At 38.5% G+C, this 22,959-nt stretch overlaps 1 protein-coding gene across 4 annotated transcripts in view; it reads right to left on the bottom strand.

Moving 5' to 3' along the window:
* Positions 1–8,849: 8,849 nt before the first annotated feature.
* Positions 8,850–22,959, bottom strand: part of Lrrtm4 (leucine rich repeat transmembrane neuronal 4) — an 822,187-nt gene continuing 808,077 nt past the window's right edge. For all 4 annotated transcript variants that reach the window (XM_060383512.1, XM_060383515.1, XM_060383514.1 and 1 more), the window contains one exon: positions 8,850–10,028. In XM_060383512.1, coding sequence (XP_060239495.1) covers positions 9,807–10,028 — 222 coding nt within the window. In that variant the 3' untranslated portion in view covers positions 8,850–9,806. The remainder of the gene's footprint in view (positions 10,029–22,959) is intronic.

The following is a 22,959-nucleotide window of genomic DNA, read 5'->3' on the forward strand; positions in this document are numbered from 1 at the left end:
AAAGTAATAACAGTGGATTATTCATCAGAAATACATTCAAATTCTCACAGAATTTCAAGGAAAAAAAGTCTTTATTTCAGGTGATCTCTTCTACAATATGCTTTTCTTATTGTATTTTTGCTTCTTGAAACCAGATGGAATATTCCAATGCAGTGATTCTCAAACTTCCTAATGCTGTGACACTCTAATACAGCTCCTCGAGTTGTGATGACCCCAATCATAAAATTATTTCATTGCTATTTCATAACTGTAACTTTGACACTTTTATGAATCATAATGTAAGTGTTTGACATGCAGGATATCTGCTATGTGACCCCTGTGAAAGGGTCATTTCATCCCCAAAGGTGTCACAACTCACAGGTTGAGAACCATGGCCCTAATGGATGCTGAACCTACTTGTTTGTTTGTCTGGTTTTGCTTTACTGCTTGCTGTAAAGCTGAATTCTGTTCTAAAATCTCTGTACTGAAGGGTTGAACGGCACTGTGGGTTTATGTGGAGATAGGCTTGTAAGGAGGCAGGTAAGGTTAAATGAGTTCCTGGAGGTGGAGATGAGATTCAAAAGGATTACTGAGAGAAAGCATGAGGGATATCACTTCCTTTTGCTGCTCAGTGGGGGTTCTAAGAGAAGCTAGCAGTCAGCAACCAGGAGGAGAGCCAGCATCAGAAACCAAGATGCAGGAACCTTGATGTTAACACTTGCCCTTCGACTGGCTGGCAAAATACACGCCGTGCTGTTGGGAATTAACTATTTTGTTAGGGCAGTAAGAGCTGACTGACCCACTCGCCTGATTAAGCTTCACCTCAAGATCAGCCAGGACTCTCTTAACTATCTAAAACCAAATCAGAGAGATATAAGTGAACTCAAGAATTCTGATAATATGAGTAGTTTTTTTTTCTTCTCAAGAATAGCCCTTATATGACTCTTGTTTAAAAAAAAAATAGCTTAAGATCTTGTTCAATCTGCACAGAATTCTGAGCTATAACCATGTTATTCTTATCCATTTTATATCATTTTGTTTTTTAAATTATTATTATTTATTACAATTTATTCACTTTGTATTTTGGCTGTAGCCCCCTTCCGCATCACCTCCCAGTCCCACCCTACCTCTTTTTCCACCCTATGCCACTTCTCTACTCCACTGGTAGAGGAGGTCCTCCTCCCCCACTCTCTGACCCATCAGGTCTCATCAGGACTGTCACCATCCTCTTTCTCAGTGGCCTAATAAGGCTACCTCTCCAGAGGGAAATGATCAAGTGTAGGCAACCATGTTCATGCAGTGACTGCCTAGGGAACCCACATGAAGACTGGCCTGCCCAAGGGCTACATCTGAACAGGGGGTCAAGGTCCTCACCAAGCATGTTCCTTGGTTGATTCATCAGTCTCTGCAGCAACCCTTCCTCCCTGGGTCAGATAACAACACAGGCTTTAAGATCAACAACCAAGAAATGGAACCTCATTAAACTGAAAAGCTTCTAAAAAACAAAGAATATTGTCAACAAGACAAAAACAACAGCCTACAGACTGGGAAAAGATCTTCACCAAACCGACATCTTACAGAGGGCTAATATCCAGAAGTATATAAAGACCACACGAAGTTAAACATCAAGAAACTAAGTAATCCAATTAAGAAATAGGGTACAGAGCTAAACAGAGACTTTCCAATAGAGGAATATCAAATGGCAGAGAAACATTTAAAGAAATGCACAACATCCTTAGTCATCAGGGAAATGCAAATCATAACAACCCTGAGATTCCACCTCATACCCGTTAGAATGGCTAAGATGAAAAACTTAAGTGACAACACATGCTGGAGAGGATATAGAGAAAGGGGAACCCTCTTCCTTTGCTGGTGGGAATGCAAACTTGTACAACCACTTTGGGAATCAATCTGGCACTTTTTCAGAAAATTAAGAATGGTGCTACCTCAAGATCCAGTTATACCACTCCTAGGCATATATCCAAAAGATGCTCAAGTATACAACAAGAACATTTGCTCAACCATGTTCATAGCAAGCTAATTCATAATAGTCAGAATCTGGAAACAACCCAGATGTCCCTCAACTGAAGAATGATACAGAAATTGTGGTACATTTACACAACGGAATACTACTCAGCAATTAAAAACAATTAAATTTCCAGGCAAATGAATAGAAGTAGAAAAGATCATCCTCAGTGAGGTAACACAGAAACAGAAAGATACACATGGCATATACTCACTTGTAAATGGATATTAGACATGTAATATAGGATAAACATACTAAAATCAATAGAACTAAAAAAGCTAAACAACAAGGGGGACTCTATGGAAGTTACCCATCAGAAGGACAAACAAGGTAGGCATTGGAAGTGGGAGAAGAGAGCACACAGGACAGGAGCCTGATACAGAGGGCTCTGGAAGACTTTACCCAGCAGGGGATAAAAGCAGGTTTACAACATTTTGTATAACAGACAAAGTTAATGTGAGAAGTCTGAACTTCCTTTAGTTTTTCTTGATTATGTTGAGGGGACAGACTGGGGAGGGGTGTGTGCCCATGTGGAGGACTTAAGACGAGTTCAGCTATTGTGACTCAGGTACTCTCCATCTTTTTGACTGAGGCAGGCTCTTTCATTGTCCTGAGTTTAGCAGTTAGGCTAAGTTGGCTGGTCAGTGAGCCCTAGACAACTACCTTCACAGACCTGGGATTATTTGGAGAGATTATTTGGGCTGTAAAGTAGAAGATAAAATAAGCCCTTTCTTTTCAAGTGTTGGTCAGGATTTAATCATACCAACAGAAAGCAAATTAAGAAATCACCTAAAACCCTTTCTCATGTTAACCCCTAAATCTTGGATGGCACCAATGAGCACGCCAAACTAGATGGACAAATAAGTAAATAAATAAATAAACCATGATACTTCAACCTTAACAAAGAACATAGGCAACTGTGGAAGACTGTGAGGGAGAGGTGTGATTCCCCAAGGAAGAGCACACCAACTAGTTGTCTAGTGCCTAACTGTCGGCTATAAAATAACATTATGTGGACTGAACCGGTTATATATATGAATATACACATTTGTACACATATGCATGCAATAACTATTAGTGGTTAAAAATGGCCATGAATTTTAAGAAAGCAGAGAAGAATATATGAGAAAGTTTGGGAAGGACGAAAGGATAGGAAGAAATGCAGCAATTAAACTATAACCTAAAAAAATTAAAAATTACCTTACGCAGGAGTAATCAAGGGATGTATCTGCTTTTCTCATCTCCCCTTATGACTGGCACCCCCATCTCCAGAAATATTGGAGTGGTGGACAGTCATACCCAGTACCTCCAGAACCAATGTTAGACTTCAGAACCAATGTTCGTCATACTCCTGGCATCCCTTGATGATTTTTAACCATTCCAAAGTGGTTTACATACTTGTAACAATGAGCCAGCCTCTCTCTCTCTCTCTCTCTCTCTCTCTCTCTCTGTCTCTCTCTCTCTCTCTCTCACACACACACACACGCACACACACAGGCTTCCTATACAGGCAGATCAGTTTCCAATTCCTCATAGCGAATTCTTGTCATTTTAATTATTCATTCTCACTTACCCAGATTGATTTGACATTTAATTTATTATTAGTTCAAAATACACGGAGCCCCTGATTTAAAGAAGAACGTCTGAATGCATTTCCGAAAATGAAGAACACTATGTCTTTTTCGAGAGTTGAAGCAGTTATCTGCTGAGGTGGATACTTTTCTTTATGGCCAAAGGAAAAGCAGTCCTTAAATCAGCCTTCGCAAAATGAGTTGTACAGGAAATTAGTTCTTAAGGATTTAGGTAGTACTGAATTAGAGAGGACTACTGTACTAGAACAGAATTAGAAAAGCCAGGGTTGAATAACACTCAGTGTGTTTTAGTGTAATATTTCTGTTTTTTCTAGTATTTAATTTGTTAGTGTTTATGTTTTGCTCTTTGGTTTTCATAAATTACAATTCTTATTGGTGCTAGATGCATATTTGGGAAATGTTTGTAAGTGTGCAGTTATATAATGCTATCATTTGTTGTAATTAGTTTTTTTTTATTCATCTAAAGTTATATACTCAGAAACTATTAATACAGACTTTGAATTCCTGTCCAGAGTTACTAACGTGAAGTGTTGCAAGCATTTATGTGTCCCTTCACATCCACAGTCTTAGGATGTGCTGAGTCTTCTTAGAAAGAGCTCATCTGAGACTCAGTCAGTCACTCACTTACATGCAGAACACCAATCAATCTTCTTTAAACACTCTTTCAGGACATTGCAATACACGGTAACATGATAATGTTCCACAGCCACGCGTTTGCATACGAGGGAAAGAATAGAAACTCACATCTTACTGGCTTTCACCTGTGGGGTTAAAGGAAGTGATGAAAGGGAGTGGCTAGATAGGAGGGAGTCAAGAGGAAGTGAAGATGGCTGTGCAGGTTTAAATAAGAGTGGCCCCGATAAGCTCTTTGTTTGAATTCCTAGTCACCAGGGAGTGGAGCTGTTTGAAAGGATTTACAAAGTTTTAGAAGTGTGATTTTGTTGGAGGAAGTGTGTTACTGGGGTGGGCTCTGAGGTTTCCAAAAGCCCATGCTAGGCCCAGTCTCTTTTAGCCTGCTGGTCAGGGCGTAGCTCTCAGCTACCCTTTCAGCACCACGCATGACACCACCCTCTGCACCATGACGCAGATGGTCTGAGTCTGCGAGCACACCCTCAGTCAAATGCTTCCTTATATAACAGTTACCTAAGTCATGGTGTCTCCTCACAGAGATAGAACAGTGATAAGACAGTGACCAGCAGAACATGCTGGGTACACGAGGGGTAGAAAGTATTACTAATTCAGCAGAGCTTGTTCAATGAGAAACTACGGCAAGGTACAGACAGAAACCAAGTGTGTGTTAACAGGCTCAAGAGAAATACGGCACTCAGCTTTCAGGAAGCCCAGATTCTAACCAGGAATCGGAGGTGCACAGAACTGGGAAAATAAGAGACAAAAACTTCATCATAGAAATGTTGTGACACAAGATCCCTCCCTAGGGAAGAGAACTTTGTCTGATTTAACTGTTAATTTCAATGATAGATAACCCAAATTTCAGATTTTTTTTTCCTGCTTGTGCACCTCTTTATTAAAGAGTATTTAACATAGAGGTGGAAATGAGCCTTCAGGTCTCATCCAGGAAGTGCTGTGAAGCCGTGGGACTTCAGATTTAGACTGCTCCAGGGGTGAGACCGCGAGAAGGACCTCAGTAAGCTCCGTCTAAGGGGCTTAGCTCCACCAGCTCCACGCTCTGCTGCACCGCTTGTTGTCCAGCACTTAAACAGCAGGTGGAAGCTGTGACGGTCGCTTTTCTCCAGTGTTGTAGGCTTGGAGACGATCCTATGTGCGGTCTCACCTAAATCCATTTTTCAGTTATTTACAGTGACATGTACAATGCGTGGCATGATGTTACATGCTCTGGTTATTGTTCTTGTAGGTATCTCCTTGGAAGCTTGATACTGACGATACGTTCTAAGCCTGTCTGGGCCAGCTAAGCTTACATTCCTCATGACAGCATCACATCACAACATTCCTTCTGTATGTCCTTCTGTGGTAATTTTTGGTGTTTGTTTTTGATCTGGTTAAGCTATAGAGTAACATGTTATATAGTTGTTAGTAATAATTTCTGTCTTGATTTATTTATATGTTTATGGACTGTTTGTAAAATGCAAAGATTTAATATTGAAATGCTGTATATTTTCTTTTTCTGCAGTTTCGTGATATCAACTATTTTGTAGTAAATTCGACCTGCTATTTTCTCTACTCAGAGGTACAGAAACATGTAACACAAAGCCAAAAAGAGATGCTTCTTAGGGCATCTCTTTAAGACCTCCTTACTGCTTCTTTACTGAATAAAACTTGTTAGAATATTGTAATTATATACATATATTTATATATGTATATATTATTATTATGTGTGTTATATTACATATAATATATATGTATATATTATATGTATACTTATATAGAAAGTGCTTGGTTTTTCTCTGACACTTTGCAAATAAAAGTTTTTATTATTTATGTCTTCAGTCTCTGAAGGTCACATGTGAAATGTTGCTGCAGACCTTCAAAGGGATGAAAACGCAAATCATGGCTACTTTCAGGCACATATCAGTCAAGTTTTGACCCCATGTACTTAACTGCTTGTTGCAATGAGTTGAAGCAGACTCAGTGTTGCTATGAATATTCATGAAGAGAGTTAATCACGTTTTGGAGACTGTCTGTTCCACGGTGTATTGTGTCGCGTTCAGAATTGTTTCTAGGCCTAGTTCTAGCTTCCTTGCTCTGTGGCTATTTCATAGGAATCTTCAGCTATCAGAAGAGAACCCGTAGTACTTTCAAAGGTCCAACAAACAATCTAGTAGAAAATCAGATTTCTAGCAAGAAGAGTTTTGAACAAGAGTAAGCTTTCCTGAAGATACCTGATAAAACAGGGTCAGATGAAAGGGGAGGAGGTGCTCCCCAATAAGTGGACTTGGAAAGGGGCAGGGAGGAGATGAGGGAGGGAGGATGGGATTGGGAGGAAATGAGGGAGTGGGATACAGCTGGGATACAGACTTAACAAAATGTAACTAATAATAAAAAGAAAAAAAATAAAGAGTATGCTTTCTTTGGTAGTAATCCCCAATATTCCAACATGAAAACAAGGAGAATCAACCTAATTCCTGGCATCTAAAAGACAGTGGAGAGATCTTTATATTACCTAGGGTTACCATTCAGCATCAGGTCATTCTTCCAAGTTCAGGAATGTCCAGCCTCCTGCGACAATCGCTTTGCATAGCACATGAATGAACCAGGAATGGAATGAAAGTGAGTCATATAGGCACATTTGCCCTGTTGTGGAGATATGGCGATGTAGCCTGAATAGTGAATTATTGATTTTTTACATCCTCTTTGCTTGCATCAGGCTTCCAGCGTACGGATAACAGATGACAGATTTTTTTTTCTTAAAGGATCAATAATCCAGTGTTACATTTTCAAGCCCTTTTGAAATATCACCTTTTTATTTTTTAATTTAAAATCTCTTTTCCTTTGAAAGCTCATTCTGCCCATTATGTAATATGAGGCCTAATGTTTGCATTTCAGGATTTCTCCAGGACTATTCAAGTGAAATTGCTTTCTGATGTTTTCTTGTTTACCTGTTCTAAGCTTCAACACATTTGCAAAACTCAATGCAAACTTATTCTGTCACATGCAAATGATATGCAAATTAAAATACATTCTTTGGAAGTTGTTCTGTTTAGAAGCTCCACATTTTCACAATGCTGTCTGTTTTCCTAGCAGTTCACCTCAATGTTTATGTTTGACTTTAGGCAACAGTTTGCCAGTACACTCATTTAAATAAAATGTATATTTTGATGTTTTTGTTGTAAGACATAAAAGTAAACTAATCATAACCAAGTTGATAAATATTTTTAGATGAACTAAGGAGTGGTACACCTGATGGCATCAGCTAGGAAAGGAAAAGGTATCAATGTCTGATAAAATCCTTCCAGTTCGGACAGATACCCATCCCTACAAAAAAAAAATTCATTTTAATTTAGGAAGTTGTGCTTCAAATCTATTGGCCAAATCCTAAATAAAAAAGGTCATAACAGCAATGAATTATGTTTAAATTTTAAACTTATGGTCAATCTTTTATATTCATAGTTAAGAAAATACATATCATTTAAATGATAAATATTAGCACAAATTAAAAGAATATAGTAATAATGGCCTTTTAAATATGAAAATAAGTTCTGTCTTGGCTGTATTTTTCTTTAACATGACAATTGGTATTTTCTTGTTTAATACAGAGGGTAACTTCAATTCTATGCTAGTGTGGTACTCACGTAGAATGATGTTGAAAAGATGATGCATCTTTGGTATCCTAGAGTGTTTTTGATAGCTTTGTTTTTATAGTTGTTTGTAAATTTGATATGGAGTAATTTATAAAGCTCCTTTTATTGTTTGTTTCAGAGTTTAGAATTAGTTCCTTCTTGAGGATATCTACTGAAATCACTATCTAATACCACACTTTAAAATGTAAAAGTTGCCTTAAGAAATAACAAACATCATAGCTTCATTTTAAAAATAAAACCACTCCATTCAGGCCAAGAACTACCTCAAGGAAGTGTCCATGGTCGGTTGGAGAACTGTTGATGTATTACACCAGCACTCTGATGACAAAAGAGAATATGCTCTGACCTACCGACAGCTGCATCTCTAGGTGCCTTTGGGTGATCTTATTTTACTTCTGTGTATGTATGAGTGGGAAAGCATATCTGAGTAGAGGCGCCTATGGAGGCCAGAGTATATTGGAATCCCTTGCCGCTAGAATTACAGGTGACTGTGAATAGTGTGACGCTAGCTCTGGGAATAAAACCCTGGTCCTCTGCAACAGCAGCCTGTGTTCTATCCTGATGAGCCCTCTCTCCAGCCCCCATGATCTCTTTTGAGAGATGATTTTAAAAATGACTGCTATGTGTTTTTCTGTGTGGCTGCTAATTCATGTCGTTGCTACATACATGTCTTTCCTCTAAGGTCAGAGAGTCTTTAATTCTCCGACTGTTACATTTTCTTCATCTTGTAGATTTTTAGAGTAAGGATATTCCTAAATATTTTTTGAAACATATTACTACCTCAGCTTCATTTCATATATATTCTCTACATCTTTTGATGCTTCTTTATCAGACCATGGGGCACAGAATAAAAAAATAAAATAAAATAAAATGAAAAAGAAACCCTTGATATATTCCTACATTGTTACTCTGATACTAAGTAGAAACATTGAACACATATGAAGATGGGTTATAGTATGCCAACCACAAATTATATATTTTATTTTTCAACATTTTTCTTTTATTGATAAAAATTACACAAAAAGATAAGTGATAATTAAATTTAAAAGCAGTATTACACATCATCTTGAGTTTAGAAATTCATCTCATGTCTGTTTCATCCTCTGGACCCCTGGCCTTTGTCCACAACCCCTCTCTCCACTGCGGGTAGCACTCAACACTCAGGCTCTTCTCTAATCTCTGTGTCCACAATTCTGGTTATGAGGTGTCTGTCCATGATGGATACCAATAGGAGAATAAACCAGAGCTCCTAATATTGTCTATAATTTGTACTGTGTGAATATACACTTTGATGTATTTAACTCATTCCAGTAGTTTATTGAATGCTGTAGTCAAAATTCTTTACTTTAGGTCAGTGCAAAAGCAAATCTTCTTTTGGTACCATTTACTTACTCATATTTAGAAGTAGAAAGTCACTCAACCAGGAAATTGAGAAAAATAAAATAAATAAAAGAATAAAGCCAGATTTTCAAGGAAAAGTAAAATGAAAACATTGGAAAAAAGGTCTGTGAGTGTTATGCACACCTTACAAGGAAAACTGGGTTGTTTTCCCCAAATCCCCCCTCCCCACCCTGTGGTTCTCCAGCCCAGGAACCATGCAGTGTAGAAAAATCAAATATACAAACAAACCTATAGATAGCTAGGGTGAAATCTATTTTTATAAGAACTTAACGCTCTTGACTATTTACATCCGGGAGTGCTTGTATTTGTTTTATGTTTTAAAGCAAAGAAAGTTCTGTGTCCTCCCGTTGGTGGCGGGCTCGTCAGCTGCCCAACCTTAGAAGCAGTTTGGGGTTTGTTTCCCGCTATGCCCTAAACTTCTGTACAGGACCAATGAGCTGTTGAGGCTGCAGGATGCTGGACACCTCATGTCCTTTGCGATGAAGGCCTCCTTTCCTCGAGGAGCTCTGCATCAAGGAGTTGGCTTTACTGTTAGTTTGTTATTCTCTCTAGATAGATGGCAGGTGCGGCCGACCTCGCTATGGTCGCAATGAAGCTGTGGTCTCTCCCGAGCTCCAAGCTGGGGCTGTCATCCTGGTCTATGGACACAGCTTCATAGGCCTTGTTAATGTGAAGAGGCTGGTGGGCCTGGCAGTACCCAATCACTGGTTGGTCATAGCTGTAGTACGGCAAGGGCTTCACATGGTGGGGCACCTGCACATGAGAGACAAAGAAGAAACTGTTTAGTGATAAGATTTACAAGGAGAAATGAACTGTTCCCTGGATCTGATTGTACTTTCCATGTGGACTCAAGTCTTCTATTACTCTAAAACACCAATTTAACCAAAAAATGGTTGTTATTTCTGGCTAGTATAATTTATATATACTTTATAACTTACATAGAATGCCTTTCCAATGCTTGATTTCTGATGCCACTCCAATATAAAAGAGCTAGAATAACCTAAATGTCCATGAACATGGATGACATGCATTACACACATTGAAAGAAGCTGTGTTTACCCTACTATGCTATCAAAAGCACCCCAGAGCCTACATGTGAATGCAGATGCTACAAAAATAGAGAAAAGCTGTTACAGTATGGCATGATAGGGTAGGTAAAAAATAAAATGCAAAAAAGAGTGTATATGTGAATGATCATATGTGCATGATGATATATGCAAGTTCTTTGTGTATGCTTCATGTCTGTCTATATGTTACACGAGTGTATATGTTTACATACACATGTGTATGATGTACATGCTGTCTATATCTGTAACTACATGTTCATGCCTTATGGATGCGTTTATATGGATGTCCTGTATGCCAGCCTTTTCCTTTACTTCATTCTTGACAATTTCATACATGCATACAGTGCACTCTGGGTACCTCATGAACTGTCTTATTGACTTCCATCACTATGGACATCAACACTCTGGACCCTTATCAGACTCATGACTTTTACTTTGTTTTGTGACTCATCCAATTGAACCCGAGCCATCTCATCCATGTGAGCACTAGACTGGATCTATCTGTTAGAGCTTGGTCAGGTTATTAGTGGGAACACGACTGAAGAAAAGACTTCTTTGTCTACTGTAATCAGTAGCATGTAGGTCATCAGTGAAGGGGAAAGCTTCCTCCACACCTACCTCTGATGGGCTACTCTATAGACTCAGGGTAGATACCGGAGCTTCTCTGAATTCACGTTTTCAATGTCTATGTCTTTTTTTTCACTCGAAGATGGCATTTCACAGTCTTTTCCCTTATCTTATGGCTCTAACAATATTTTCATTCCTCCTTTTGCACTGTTCCCTGGGTCTTTGAAAGGATCATATAATCGTCTTGTTGAGGGATGAACACTCACTCATCTCTTAATCTCAACACCTTGTTCAACCAAGCATCTCTGCGTTTATTACTATTCACTAGAAAGAGAGGATTCAGTGATTAAGGCTAAGAATGACAATTTCTATGAGTATAAACATAATTGTTTACAAGACAAGTAGCTTGACTTTATATAGTTTAGTTCAACAGCTTTATTCAATCCCCCTGTAGGTCCTATCATCTCGCTCAACATGGGAATTTGACCAAGTTATGGTATTACAAATTAATTCTCTCTTCTAGAGCCTATATTTAAAGTAAAACTTATATACTGTAGACATGTTTTAACTCTCATTTATACTTCTCATTTCATATAATTCTAACCTTCATTTGAGTTCCTATATCTTTTATGTAGGATAAAAATACCACTGATAATTTCTAGCAACACATTGCTTAAAAAAAGTGTTAACATTTGAGCAGGTACATCTTTTCTTTATAATATGAATGGTATTCTTCATTTTCAAGCCAACAAGGTAAGCATCCACTTACTGTTACTGCAACAGACCTTAGTGAGAGTCAACAGAAATTGTCTAAATAGGAAAATCTGAAAATGCTATAGTCACCTTAATTTTCTCTGTTGCTTTCTATTATACCATATATTCTGGGTAAAGAAACACATTTCACAAATTTACAAATAGAAAAATGCAACTGCTTGCACATCTATCTGAACCTACTACATCAATCTGATGGCGTTGACTCCATGTTGAGATGACAAATATCCAAGTGTTCAGCTGCTAGTGGGTGATGATGGGAGAGCTGTTGCCCTGTTGTTCCAACTCTACTTCTGCTTTACCTCCAAGGACCCTGGGGTCATCGCTCGTCAAAGTGAGTCTCACTCACACCTGCAGCTTTCTGGTAGACTGCCAACAGTGGCTTATGGGAAGGAAGACTTCGAAGGAGAAGGATTGTCCTTGCTGTGAGCTTTCTCTCTGTTCATGCAGTAGACATCCCTCAAATAATGTGTGTCCTTTGGACTGGCTGGTGCATTCCCATAGCAGCAGGTGACACCCTTTGACACTTACCACATGGTGTGTAGAGTGCAGTCAGGATTCTCTAGAGGAACAGAAGTTATCAAGTGAATGTCTATGGAAAGGGATTTATTAGGATGGTTTGTTCGCTATGTCCAGCTAGTCCCACAACGGCCTTTCTACCAGTTGAAGTTCCAAGAGTCCAGTAGTTGCTCAGTACACAAGACTGTATGTCTCAGGTAGACTTCAGTATATGCCAGAATGCAAAGAATTAGGATCTATGCCATAGAAGGGAATGGACTTGCCAGCCAGAGTAAGGGTCAGCATATCATGCCGATCTATCTAGTTAGCTATTTTTTCTTACTCAGAACACGGTTGCTGTGAGGCAGTTTTTGCTGAGATACAATCTTCCATCTCAGAGGGACGCTCTTAAGACACAGGGTATTTTAAAGGGAGGAGAAACATTCCATTCTGCATCGAAGCTCATTAAGCACAGGGAATAAACAGCTTAAAGAGCTTCAGGGCATCCCTCAAACTGACCAGATTCTCAAGGCCACCAACTTCAGAAGAACTTCCGGGGTACACCCCCATATAAGAAAAGCTGCCTAGAAGACTCTTTGACAAGTATAGCTTTCTGGAAGAGGCAGGTATAACAGTCTCTAATACTGTGTCATACATACACCCTATTTTTATTTCTTACCCATTCAGATATCTTTCTATAAGCCAGCACACTGTCTAGACATGAGCAGTTCATTGTCTTTTCTGTTTTGGGGAAGGCTGAGGGATGTTTTAAGTGTGTCAGATGGTAGAGGAATGATTGGTGTCCTGAAACAACATAGCTATGACAAAGCAGAGAAATGAAAGCTGATACTTTGTTCAGGAAATTGAGTAAGGAGAAATATTTTGGAAAAGATCTTTATAAGAATACTATGATCCATTTTTCTTTGTATTACTAATATGTGGAGGACAACATGAAAATACCATAAAAAAGTCACCAAGTTACTTCCAAGTTCAGCAACATTCCCTGGGCAGAGAATATTTATTCTGTACTTTTCTTTCTTTTTTTATGTTTTTATTTTATTATTTTATGCTCCATAATAGAGGTGGAACTTTTGCAGGACCCGACTCTATCTTCATACACAGAGATTCCTGTAGATCAAACCCAGGTCTTCAGGTTAGTCTGCAAGTGCCTCTTCCAGCTGAGCCACCTTGCCAATCCTTGTTCCATGCTTTCAGTTAAAGGAATGACTCAGTTTTTGTTTTTTATTTTTCAAAATTAGCCAGGTCAGTGTTATACATGTAAGTCTACATGAAGCACTGACTGTGGCTCTATTGATGTCTTCTATTGTTGAGGTCTTTCCTCATTATAAGGGGAAGACACTGGACTCAAAAAGCATGCATTAATCTTGTATGTGAGAGGAAGTTAGGTAATCATGTGCTCTGTACAAATAGGTCCATCTAAGAATGAAAACCAGCAGCTCATATGTCAACATTGTTGAATTTTCTATGTTTGTTTAAAGCTCTTATGTCTAAAATATAATATAAGAGAACAATTTCACTTTTAAAAAGTCATGATATTCAACTCCTTGTTGACTTAAATATCAAGAGTCTTATTAAATGCAGACCTGTAGATGTATGTGTCATATCATCTCTGACCTCCGGAAATTTGTTTTGCTATAACAGTTGGACTGTGTTTTACTATGGTAAGCAGGGGTCCAGAGCATTTCTTTCTCTTGTATCTGAAACAAATTTTTCTGAGATAAAAACCATTGTAACATTTTTCTCTTCTAAACTGACCAATGGCAAAATAAATAAATAATCAAAAGCCTAATGAACTGGCCAGCTTTGAAAGAATAACTGCAGCAGTTGCTCCTTTACTCTTGGAATCTAATCAGTGGGGCACCGTGTAATCAATTGAATTGGTGGGTTTGGGGAAGCTAAGAGAAGGAGGTCTTCTGTTTCACGGTAGTAATATACAGTACATTAGCCACCCAGGTCCCTGTGTGGGTTCTTGTTTCCAGTAGTCACAGCAAAGCATCCTTAAGTTCCCCTTAATGTGGTTTTGGTATTTTTGTAAATGTGTTCCTAGTACTTTACAAAAGAGTCCCTGTGCTCCATCCTTTCTCTCCTGGGCTCCACTTCAGTAGCTCAGCAGAACAACGCTATTTAAAGATGTCCCCATTAGCATGCCTGGCTACTCATTGGCTGCACTGAAAACTGTACTTTATTTAAAGACAATTGCGTTGTGCACAGAATAACAAGAATCTGGAAAATATGCCATACTCTTCTGCTATTCTGCCTGTAAACTTCCATTGAGGAGTAATTTATAACTACATGTGAGGTAGGTTACAGAGGGAAAAATCATTCCTATGACTAATTATAAGTACCTTTTATTCTCTGGATATCTAGACAGCCCTCTGAAAATGGGGCAGTCCTGGCCTCAGGTAACACTGAAAATCCTTTCTGATGTATGGATCTCTGAGTGAGGGGAGCAGGGGATGCCTCTATCATGAACTCAGTTCCCTGCTCTTTGATCACTTGCCCCTGGTGATGCAGCTTTGCCAGACCATGAAGGAAGATGATGCAGACAGTCCTGATGAGACCTAACAAACAATGGGCAGATGGCAATATTGGAGAACTCCCCCTTTCAGTGGACTAGGAGAAGGTGTTGGGGGTAAGGTGGGACTGGGGGGAGTTGAGGGGAGGGGGCTCAGTCGGGATATATAATGCATAAATTGTGAAAAGAAATAAAAATTATTTTAAAAAAGAAAGAAATCTACTGAGAATACCGATTCCTGGTCTTTTAAACTCAGCATTGCCCTTATACTTTTTGGAAGCCTACCTTGCCCTTTGGTCTTCCAGTTTCTGTTCATAGAGATACAAGACATAGGAGGGCACAGCACAGTTTCTAACCAAGGCTCTCAGTCCTATCCTGTGCATTGGGAAGCTCTCAATCATTACTGCATCTTTTGGTTTTCCAGAGAACATCATTTGCTCTTATTTTTTCTTTAAACACAGCAGAAATATGTTTAGAAAAATGAAACAGTTCCCTGGATTATGAGGGTTGATTATGTTAGTAATTTAAAGACAGAAGTTAGCTTAAGGGGTATTTTATATTTTGGAAGGAAAGGGTTAATTATTGTGAGATGTACAGAGCTTAAAAACCTGCATATTGACTTCTACTCTGTAATTTTATGTCTGTAATAATTATATTGAAAACAAGAATGTGTCTGTGCAGTAAGTGTGAGGGCAATGCGAAATGGATCCTTGATAAATTTGATCAAACACTTTAAAATTTAAACATGGAAATCCAATACTGTTTCCTCCTTTTCTCAAAGCTTCAAACATTACTTATAAGTAGTTAAAGTGTCTGATTGTTCTTAAATTACTGTGGTCTATCATTAGTCTTATTTATTAACTTTTCATGGCCATTGTTCAGATTTCAGTATGAGTTCTTTCCACTGAAGTCATAAAAAGTTGATTTTCAATTTCCTGAATGACATTTGGATTCTAATTTTCAGAATTAAACCTTTGTGTTGGGCTATTCAGACCATTTTAAAAGTATCATCATAGAAATCTAAAAATGAATTCAATACAGCTGAATTGCTTAATGAAGATGGACACTTAATTTATTGGAAGTAAAACTGATTTAAAATGAATGGTAATTGCTAAGTGAACGTATAACTTTGACTTTTATCCCTTTACTATGTTAGTATGTGATGAGAATCAAACATGCACATATAAACAGGTTTTGGAACTGGTTTGTATTTCAGGAATGTTAGTTAAAAGCTAACAGAACCTTAACCCATTTAGTTGGGTGGATAACAGGGAAACTTAGTTGTGCCTTCAGCATATGGGATGCAAAGATGGGAAAATCTTACAAAGCACATGGCCAAGAGACAAACAACAGGGGACCCTGTCTCCAAAAAGGTGGGTGCTAAGGAATTATACTTGAGGTCATTCTCTACTGTCCACATTTGTGCTATATACAGACAGTCAGACACTGGAGAGCTTACACAGATGCGCGTACACACAAACACACACACACACACACATACTTTTAAGAAGTACCTTATAGAAGAAAATAATCTAAGAATTAAGAAGTTCATGAGATGTTCAAAGCATTAAAACAATGACATGATTTGCTAACAGCTGGTGAAACCAGAAACATGAAATAAGAGCTCATGGAAGTTTAACAGCACAAACAATGCCTGGTAGAAATTTTATGCTTTTCCTATTTTGTTTGGAAGGTTAAATTAATAATAAATGTGACATAGCCATCTATTCAGTTTGTAAGATCATCAATTACATTTTGTGACATTTGTTTCAGAAAGTTCCTAAATAAAACAAAGAAGGTAATGCTGAAACTGGCAACTATCCTGCTTCCATTTTGTTGTTGGGCTAAAAGGCCCACAAGAATGTCTTCATGTGACCTGATAGGCTAGGGTCAGATGGAGAGGGAGGAGGACCTCCCTTCTCAGTGGACTTGGAAAGGGCATGGGAGGAGCTGGGGGGAGAGGGTGAGATTGGGAGGGAATGAGGAAGGGGCTACAGCTGGGATACAAAGTGAATAAACTGTAATTAATATAAAAAGGTAAAAATTAAAAAAAGAAATAAACAAAAAGAATTTCATCATGTAAAGTCCACCATTCTTAAAAGTCCAATGCTTCATTGGGCAAAGGCCTTTGATACCAAGCCTGACAAGCTGAGATTTATCCATGCAACTCACACGGGTAGGAGGGTAGAATGAACTCTAACAAGCTGTCACCTGACCTTCACACATTTTCTCAAGTTTTGACAAACACTGTATAGTTTGTCTTTTCTTCCTGCTCCTTCTTATTTAGAGGTTAGAATGAATTTGGTCTGTGTACCTTCTTTTGTCTAAATTTTCATTTTCAAGTCAGTTGTGTGATATTGGAACAGAATGTCCACCTGTGAATTTAGTGTTCCCCTACCAGAATGTTCTGCTTCCACTGTGTCCAGGGACTTCAGTTAACGAGGAACCATCAGACTTTGAAGTTAGGGCTGACTCTACCGAAGAGGGGTGGGGGGCTATTACATTAGGAATCTTCTCAGCAATCACAAAGGTTTTGGAGGAATTAACTGTCCTTAATTTTTAGAGGCTTCTTTTGCAAAGATCTGGTCCCTGGTTTAGGAACAATAATGTGTCCCCAATGATATATTGTAATCAAGTATACTTTACTTTAATATCAAATATATTTTAAGTATATTTTACTTAAATACCAAAGTATTGTAGTAACAAATGGAGATAATGATATTTTAAATCAGGGATATTTCCCTTTTGTGGAAAAATGTAGGCTTTATAAGAAATACAAGGACATATACAAGATGCTAGTCCTCAAACAGAAGAATGCGATCATTATATGAGTCCCATTTTTTCCTTGCCAAATTTCAAAACATACAGAAGTAAAGAAGCAGAAGTGAAATTTATCTGCACAGTTTAAGATTCAGTTTAAGATATTTTGCCTTAAATTTGATAGCTCAGTCATACTTGACTCAGAGGAATGAGGACATGAGTTTAATTCTATAAACTGAGCATGGTAGGCAACATTCGTAATTCCAGAACTGGGAAGGCAGAGGCAGGAGTCTCTGGGTAAAATCTCACCCAAATTCAAAGATAATGAAGACTATGGGCACCTGACAATAACCTTTGGCTTTCACATGCACACACACACATACACACATGTGCACATGAAGCATCATAAACACATGTGCTTGTGCTCACAGGGATGCACACACACACAAACACATACACATCAACAAAGACAGAGAGACATAGAGATAGAGATTTGTTATTAATTTGTCATTAATGATTCTCAAGTATACAGAAGCAGGAATAGCTACAGAGATGCAGTTAGCACTGGTGACATTCCTCAATCAAGTTCCCCTGTGTCTCTTCCGTGAATGGTGGCTTGCTACAGTGTCCATATGAGCTTGGGTGACATTCTATAAGTAGTTTATACTATCCTATGCTTCCTTTTATGTAGTTATGTTGACTAACTACAAGGTAACACTTGTTCTTTGGAGATGGAGTAGAGGAGTCTCCAATGTCTACTCTCCATGTAGTGGATATTCACTTAAAGAGGGACATTCTTTTACAAATGTAAAACTAAAATAAAATTCTCACACAAGGAAAGTGCTTGAAATTCGCCCAGGAATATGACTTTGTCAATCAGAATTTTGTACCCCACGGTAGAACTTCAGAACCAACTAACAGATGCAGGAGAAAAAAACCCGTAAGTATTCAGACATACTGACTGAATGAAATGACTGTTCTGATTCTAGAAGCATTTAAAGAAAATTCCGGGAGCCTGGCTACTTCTAATAAAGAGAAATGTTGAGATACAAGTTTAATTATGAAAATAGAATATGCTCATTTAGAAAATGCAATTATATATTTTATTCTGATTGACTATATTTTAGAAAAGCATATCAGAATGGTATATAAATAATATTGGTTTTATACTTTAAATGAAATGTGTGCAGGTCTAAGGTAATGGCTGGATCTCTGCCATAAAGTATATACGATTAAGGTGTAATTATACAAAAGTGAATTTGCTAACATAATTCACTTATTTATGTGTTCATTCGTTCATTCACATGAGGATGCTTACCATAAGGCTGGCAAACTCTATCACAAGTCAGTGATAGTTCAGTCTGCCAACTCACAGGGAATTTATGGTTAACTACTGACCTCTCTTCTGACAGTGTGAAAGTAGAAATAGAAAATGTGGACAAATAAACAAGGTGCTCTTTTTAATATAAATTTACTTAGCGGCAGAGCTTTAACTGCCAAGTTGGCAGAGCCTAGAGTTGTCTCAGAAGAAAGCCTCAATGGAGGAATAGCCGATAGGCCTACGGCATGTCTGCAGGAAATTGTGTTTGTAACTAATTGATGTAGGAATGCCAAGCCCACTGTGAGTGACATCACATCCTGGGACAGCGGTTCTGGGTGGTATAAGAAAACTGATTAAAACTTATTCCAAGTGAAGTAAGTGAGCTCCCAAATGATAGCCCACCATGGCTTCAGCTTGAGTTTCTTTCCTAAATTTCTTCTGTAACAGAATGTGACCTGAAAGTGTGTTATAAATAAATGTTTTCTTCTCCTATGCTGTTTTTGGTTAGTGTTTTATTAGGGCAACTGCTTACCAGAATACTTACAGATATGGAATTTTGAGCTTCATTTAAGGTTCATGGGTTACAATATAACACTAAAAAAAGTAAAAATTATTTAGCTTGTTTGGGTATTTTTCTATAATCTAGTCATCTAGTTCTAGTTCTGCAAAGGAGAACAAAATGAGGGTGGTTACTCAAGGAGATTATTAACAGCTGAATGAATGAGTTGAGCCTGGTCCTCCCTGCCAGTCATTGAGACTGAATACTATGAGTCAGGAGAGCAGATAGGAAAAGAGTTCCCAGCGTGTGAGTCCTGTGTGTTTCCAAGTGAAGACCCAGGTCTTGCCAAGAATAAAGCTCTTGGTGGCCCCCACACAAAGAGCTGGACTCACACAGCCTTGGTACTTGGAAGTCAGACAGAAAGCTTCAGGTGAGAGCTTGAAAGTCACCACTGAGGTCATACTGGATCAAGCATACTATAGCAGGAACAGAGCTGACCTTTGCGTAGAGAGCTTATGGGATGCTCTTACAGCAGTGAGCCAGCTCCTACGCTGTGGCAGCTTCTAACACAAGGGAGAGAACTCTGGTGATTATGTGAAAGAGGTCATTGGGGTCAAAGGTTACTAAGTCTAAACATTTGTCCCACCACTGCTTCCTCTTGTGCAGAAGCTAAAAATATGCCTTTATTTTTTTCTGTTTCTCAATCTCACTCAGCCCTCTCCAATACCTAGGTCTCGGTATTCACAGTTGTCTTCTTTCTTTCTCTCTTTCTTTCTCTCTCTCTCTCTCTCTCTCTCTCTTTCTTTCTTTCTTTCTTTCTTTCTCTCTCTCTTTCTTCCTTTCTTTCTTTCTTTCGTTTTTTGTTGCACATACTTTCTTTTTTCTTCTCTGTTATCATTTTCTTTCTTCCCACCCCCAATGGGCTTATGCTAATCTTTTGATCCTCTGTTTAAAGGTCGTGTTTCTGAAGAGTTCATCTCTAAAACCTTATCTAAAATGCCATTCCATTCAGATTTACATATATAAGCTCTCCCCAATTTCAAAGCCTTGTTTATTTTCTGCATGGCATTTATCAAAATGTTATAGATTCTTAGTTAAGCTTGTTATGACTGATTCCTGTCTCAGCAACTTGAGTGCGTGAACTTGATCTCACTCATGTTCTTATCAGTTACGGTCCTGCCGTCCTTCAAGGGATCGTCAGTTTGGTGATACACATACTTGGTCTGCAGTTAGTACTAATTCAATTGGATAGATTTAACAACTGTCATTATACACGTGTTTTCTAAATAGCTACTTGTAAGTGAATTTACCTTATATTGGTGGTGAATTGTCTGTAAAGGTTCATTCAGCTGGAGAATTCCTTTAGCTAAACATTTTTATGATCTACTCCTTTTATTTTTAAAAGTAAGTAAATTTTCTAGAATGTTAGCCATAGCCCACTCTGTTTGGCCCTATGGGGAAAAAAGGATATTTCTGTGAACTTAAAAGCCAATAAAGAGTCTCACTCTTGAAAAAAATACTCAAAACTCCTAATTATTTCTATCAAGTGATAAGTTTAAAAGAAATGCAAAAGAATGAAAGACCCAAAGTAGCACCAAGCAAACAAGTAGGAGATGTTAAAACAAATTGAGGATTGTGAGAGGACAGTTTTCAGGGGCACTGGAATTATTAAAAGTCAATACACAACTCAAGTAACAACACATGCTAGAGAGGATGTGGAAAAAGAGGAACCCTCTTCCACTGCTGGTGGGAATGTAAACTTGCACAACTACTTTGGAAATCAGTCTGGTTCTATCTCAGTCAATTAGGAATAGTGCTACCTCAAGATCCAGCTATACCACTCCTAGGCATATATTCAAAAGATGCACAAGTATACAAATACAACAAAGACATTTGCTCAACCATGTTTGTAGCAGTTTTATTTCCAATAGCCAGAAGTTGGAAATAACCCAGAAGTCCTTCAGTTGAGGAATGGATACAGAAATTGTGGTATATTTACACAATGGAATACTACTCAGCAATTAAAAACAAGGAAATCATGAGATTTGCAGGCAAATGGTGGAGTCTAGAAATGATCATCCTGAGTGATGTATCCCAGAAACAGAAAGACACACATGGTATCTACTCACTTATAAGTGGATATTAAACATGTAATATAGGTTAATCATACTAAAATCTGTACACCTAAGGAAGCTAATCAAGAAGAAGGACCCTGGGTAAAATGATCAATCTTCATTCAGAAAGGCAAATGGGACAGATACCAAAAAAAGGGCAAAAACAGGGAACAGGACAGGAGACTACTACAGAGGGCCTCTGAAAGACTCTACCTAGCAGGGTATCAAAACATATGCTGAGACTCATAGCCAAACTTTGGGCAGCGTGCAGGGAATCTTATAAAAGAAGGGGGAGATAGAAATACCTGGAGGGGACAGGAGCTCCATTAGGAGAGCAACAGAACCAAAAAATCTGGTCACAGGGGTCTTTTGTGAGACTGATACTCCAAACAAGGACTGTGCATGGAGATAACCTAGAACCTGGCACAGATATAGCCCATGGCAGCTCAGTGTCCAAGAGGTTCCCCAGTAATAGGAACAGGGACTGTCTCTGACATGAACTCATGGGATGGTTCTTTTCATATTTTTTAATTTTATTTTTCTTAATTACAGTTTATCCATGTTGTATCCCAGCTGTAGCCTCCTCCCCCATCTTCTTTTAATCCCATCCTCCTTCCCTCTTCCTCTCCTATGGCCCTCCCCAATCCACTGATAGGGGAGGTCCTCCTCCCCTTCCATCTGACTGTAGTCTATCAAATCTCAACAGGACTGGCTTCATTGTCTTCTTATGTGGCCTGGTAAGGCTGCTCCCCCCTCAGGAGGGAAGTGATCAGGGGAAGCAGCCTTACCAGCGATCAAAGAGCCTCTTTGATCGCCTCCACCTGAGGGGAGAGCAGCCTTACAAGTTCACAAAGGAAGACATTGAAGCCAGTATTGATGAGACCTGATAGAGTGATGGAAGAGGGTCAGATGGAATGGGAAAAGGACCTCCCCTATCATTAGAAGGGAATAGGGGAAGGGGTTACAGCTGGGATACAAAGTGAATAAACTAATTAATAAAAATTAAAAAAAATAAGTCAACACACAGTGGCATTAGCTATCTCTGGTGGTTAATCCCTAGCAATAAATGGAGAGAGAGAGCAGAAAAGATCTTAAGGAGTCCTTTTCCCACTCCTCCCATATACCATACCACCTAGAACTCCAGCAGTCACTGTCAAAGTCACAGTTTTCTTCGTCCTTTTCATGAATGTTCTCCAACATAATCCATCACACTCACATTCTCATATTTCTTCAGAGCACAAGCATCAGCATGGAAGACTCCTCTGGACCTTATTTTCTTGAATGAAGCTATATTAAACAGCAAGATATTCTTATATTCCCTAAAGGAGATGAATCAACCAACAATCGTGCATTTCATTATGTTAATTTTCACCTTGCTCAATATGCCAAATACTGAGCAAGACTGTGAGCATTTCCACACCATCAACACTATCTCTATCTCTAGAATGTTCTGTTTTCTTCTTTGCCATATGTCTACTATTCCTCACAAAAATATCTCACGTATTTCTTAAGCTCTAGCATCACTAACTACCTGTCTTTATTTCTCTTCTA

This window comes from Meriones unguiculatus, chromosome 5 (genome assembly GCF_030254825.1).
Source record: "Meriones unguiculatus strain TT.TT164.6M chromosome 5, Bangor_MerUng_6.1, whole genome shotgun sequence".
Taxonomy (NCBI): Eukaryota; Metazoa; Chordata; class Mammalia; order Rodentia; family Muridae; genus Meriones; species Meriones unguiculatus.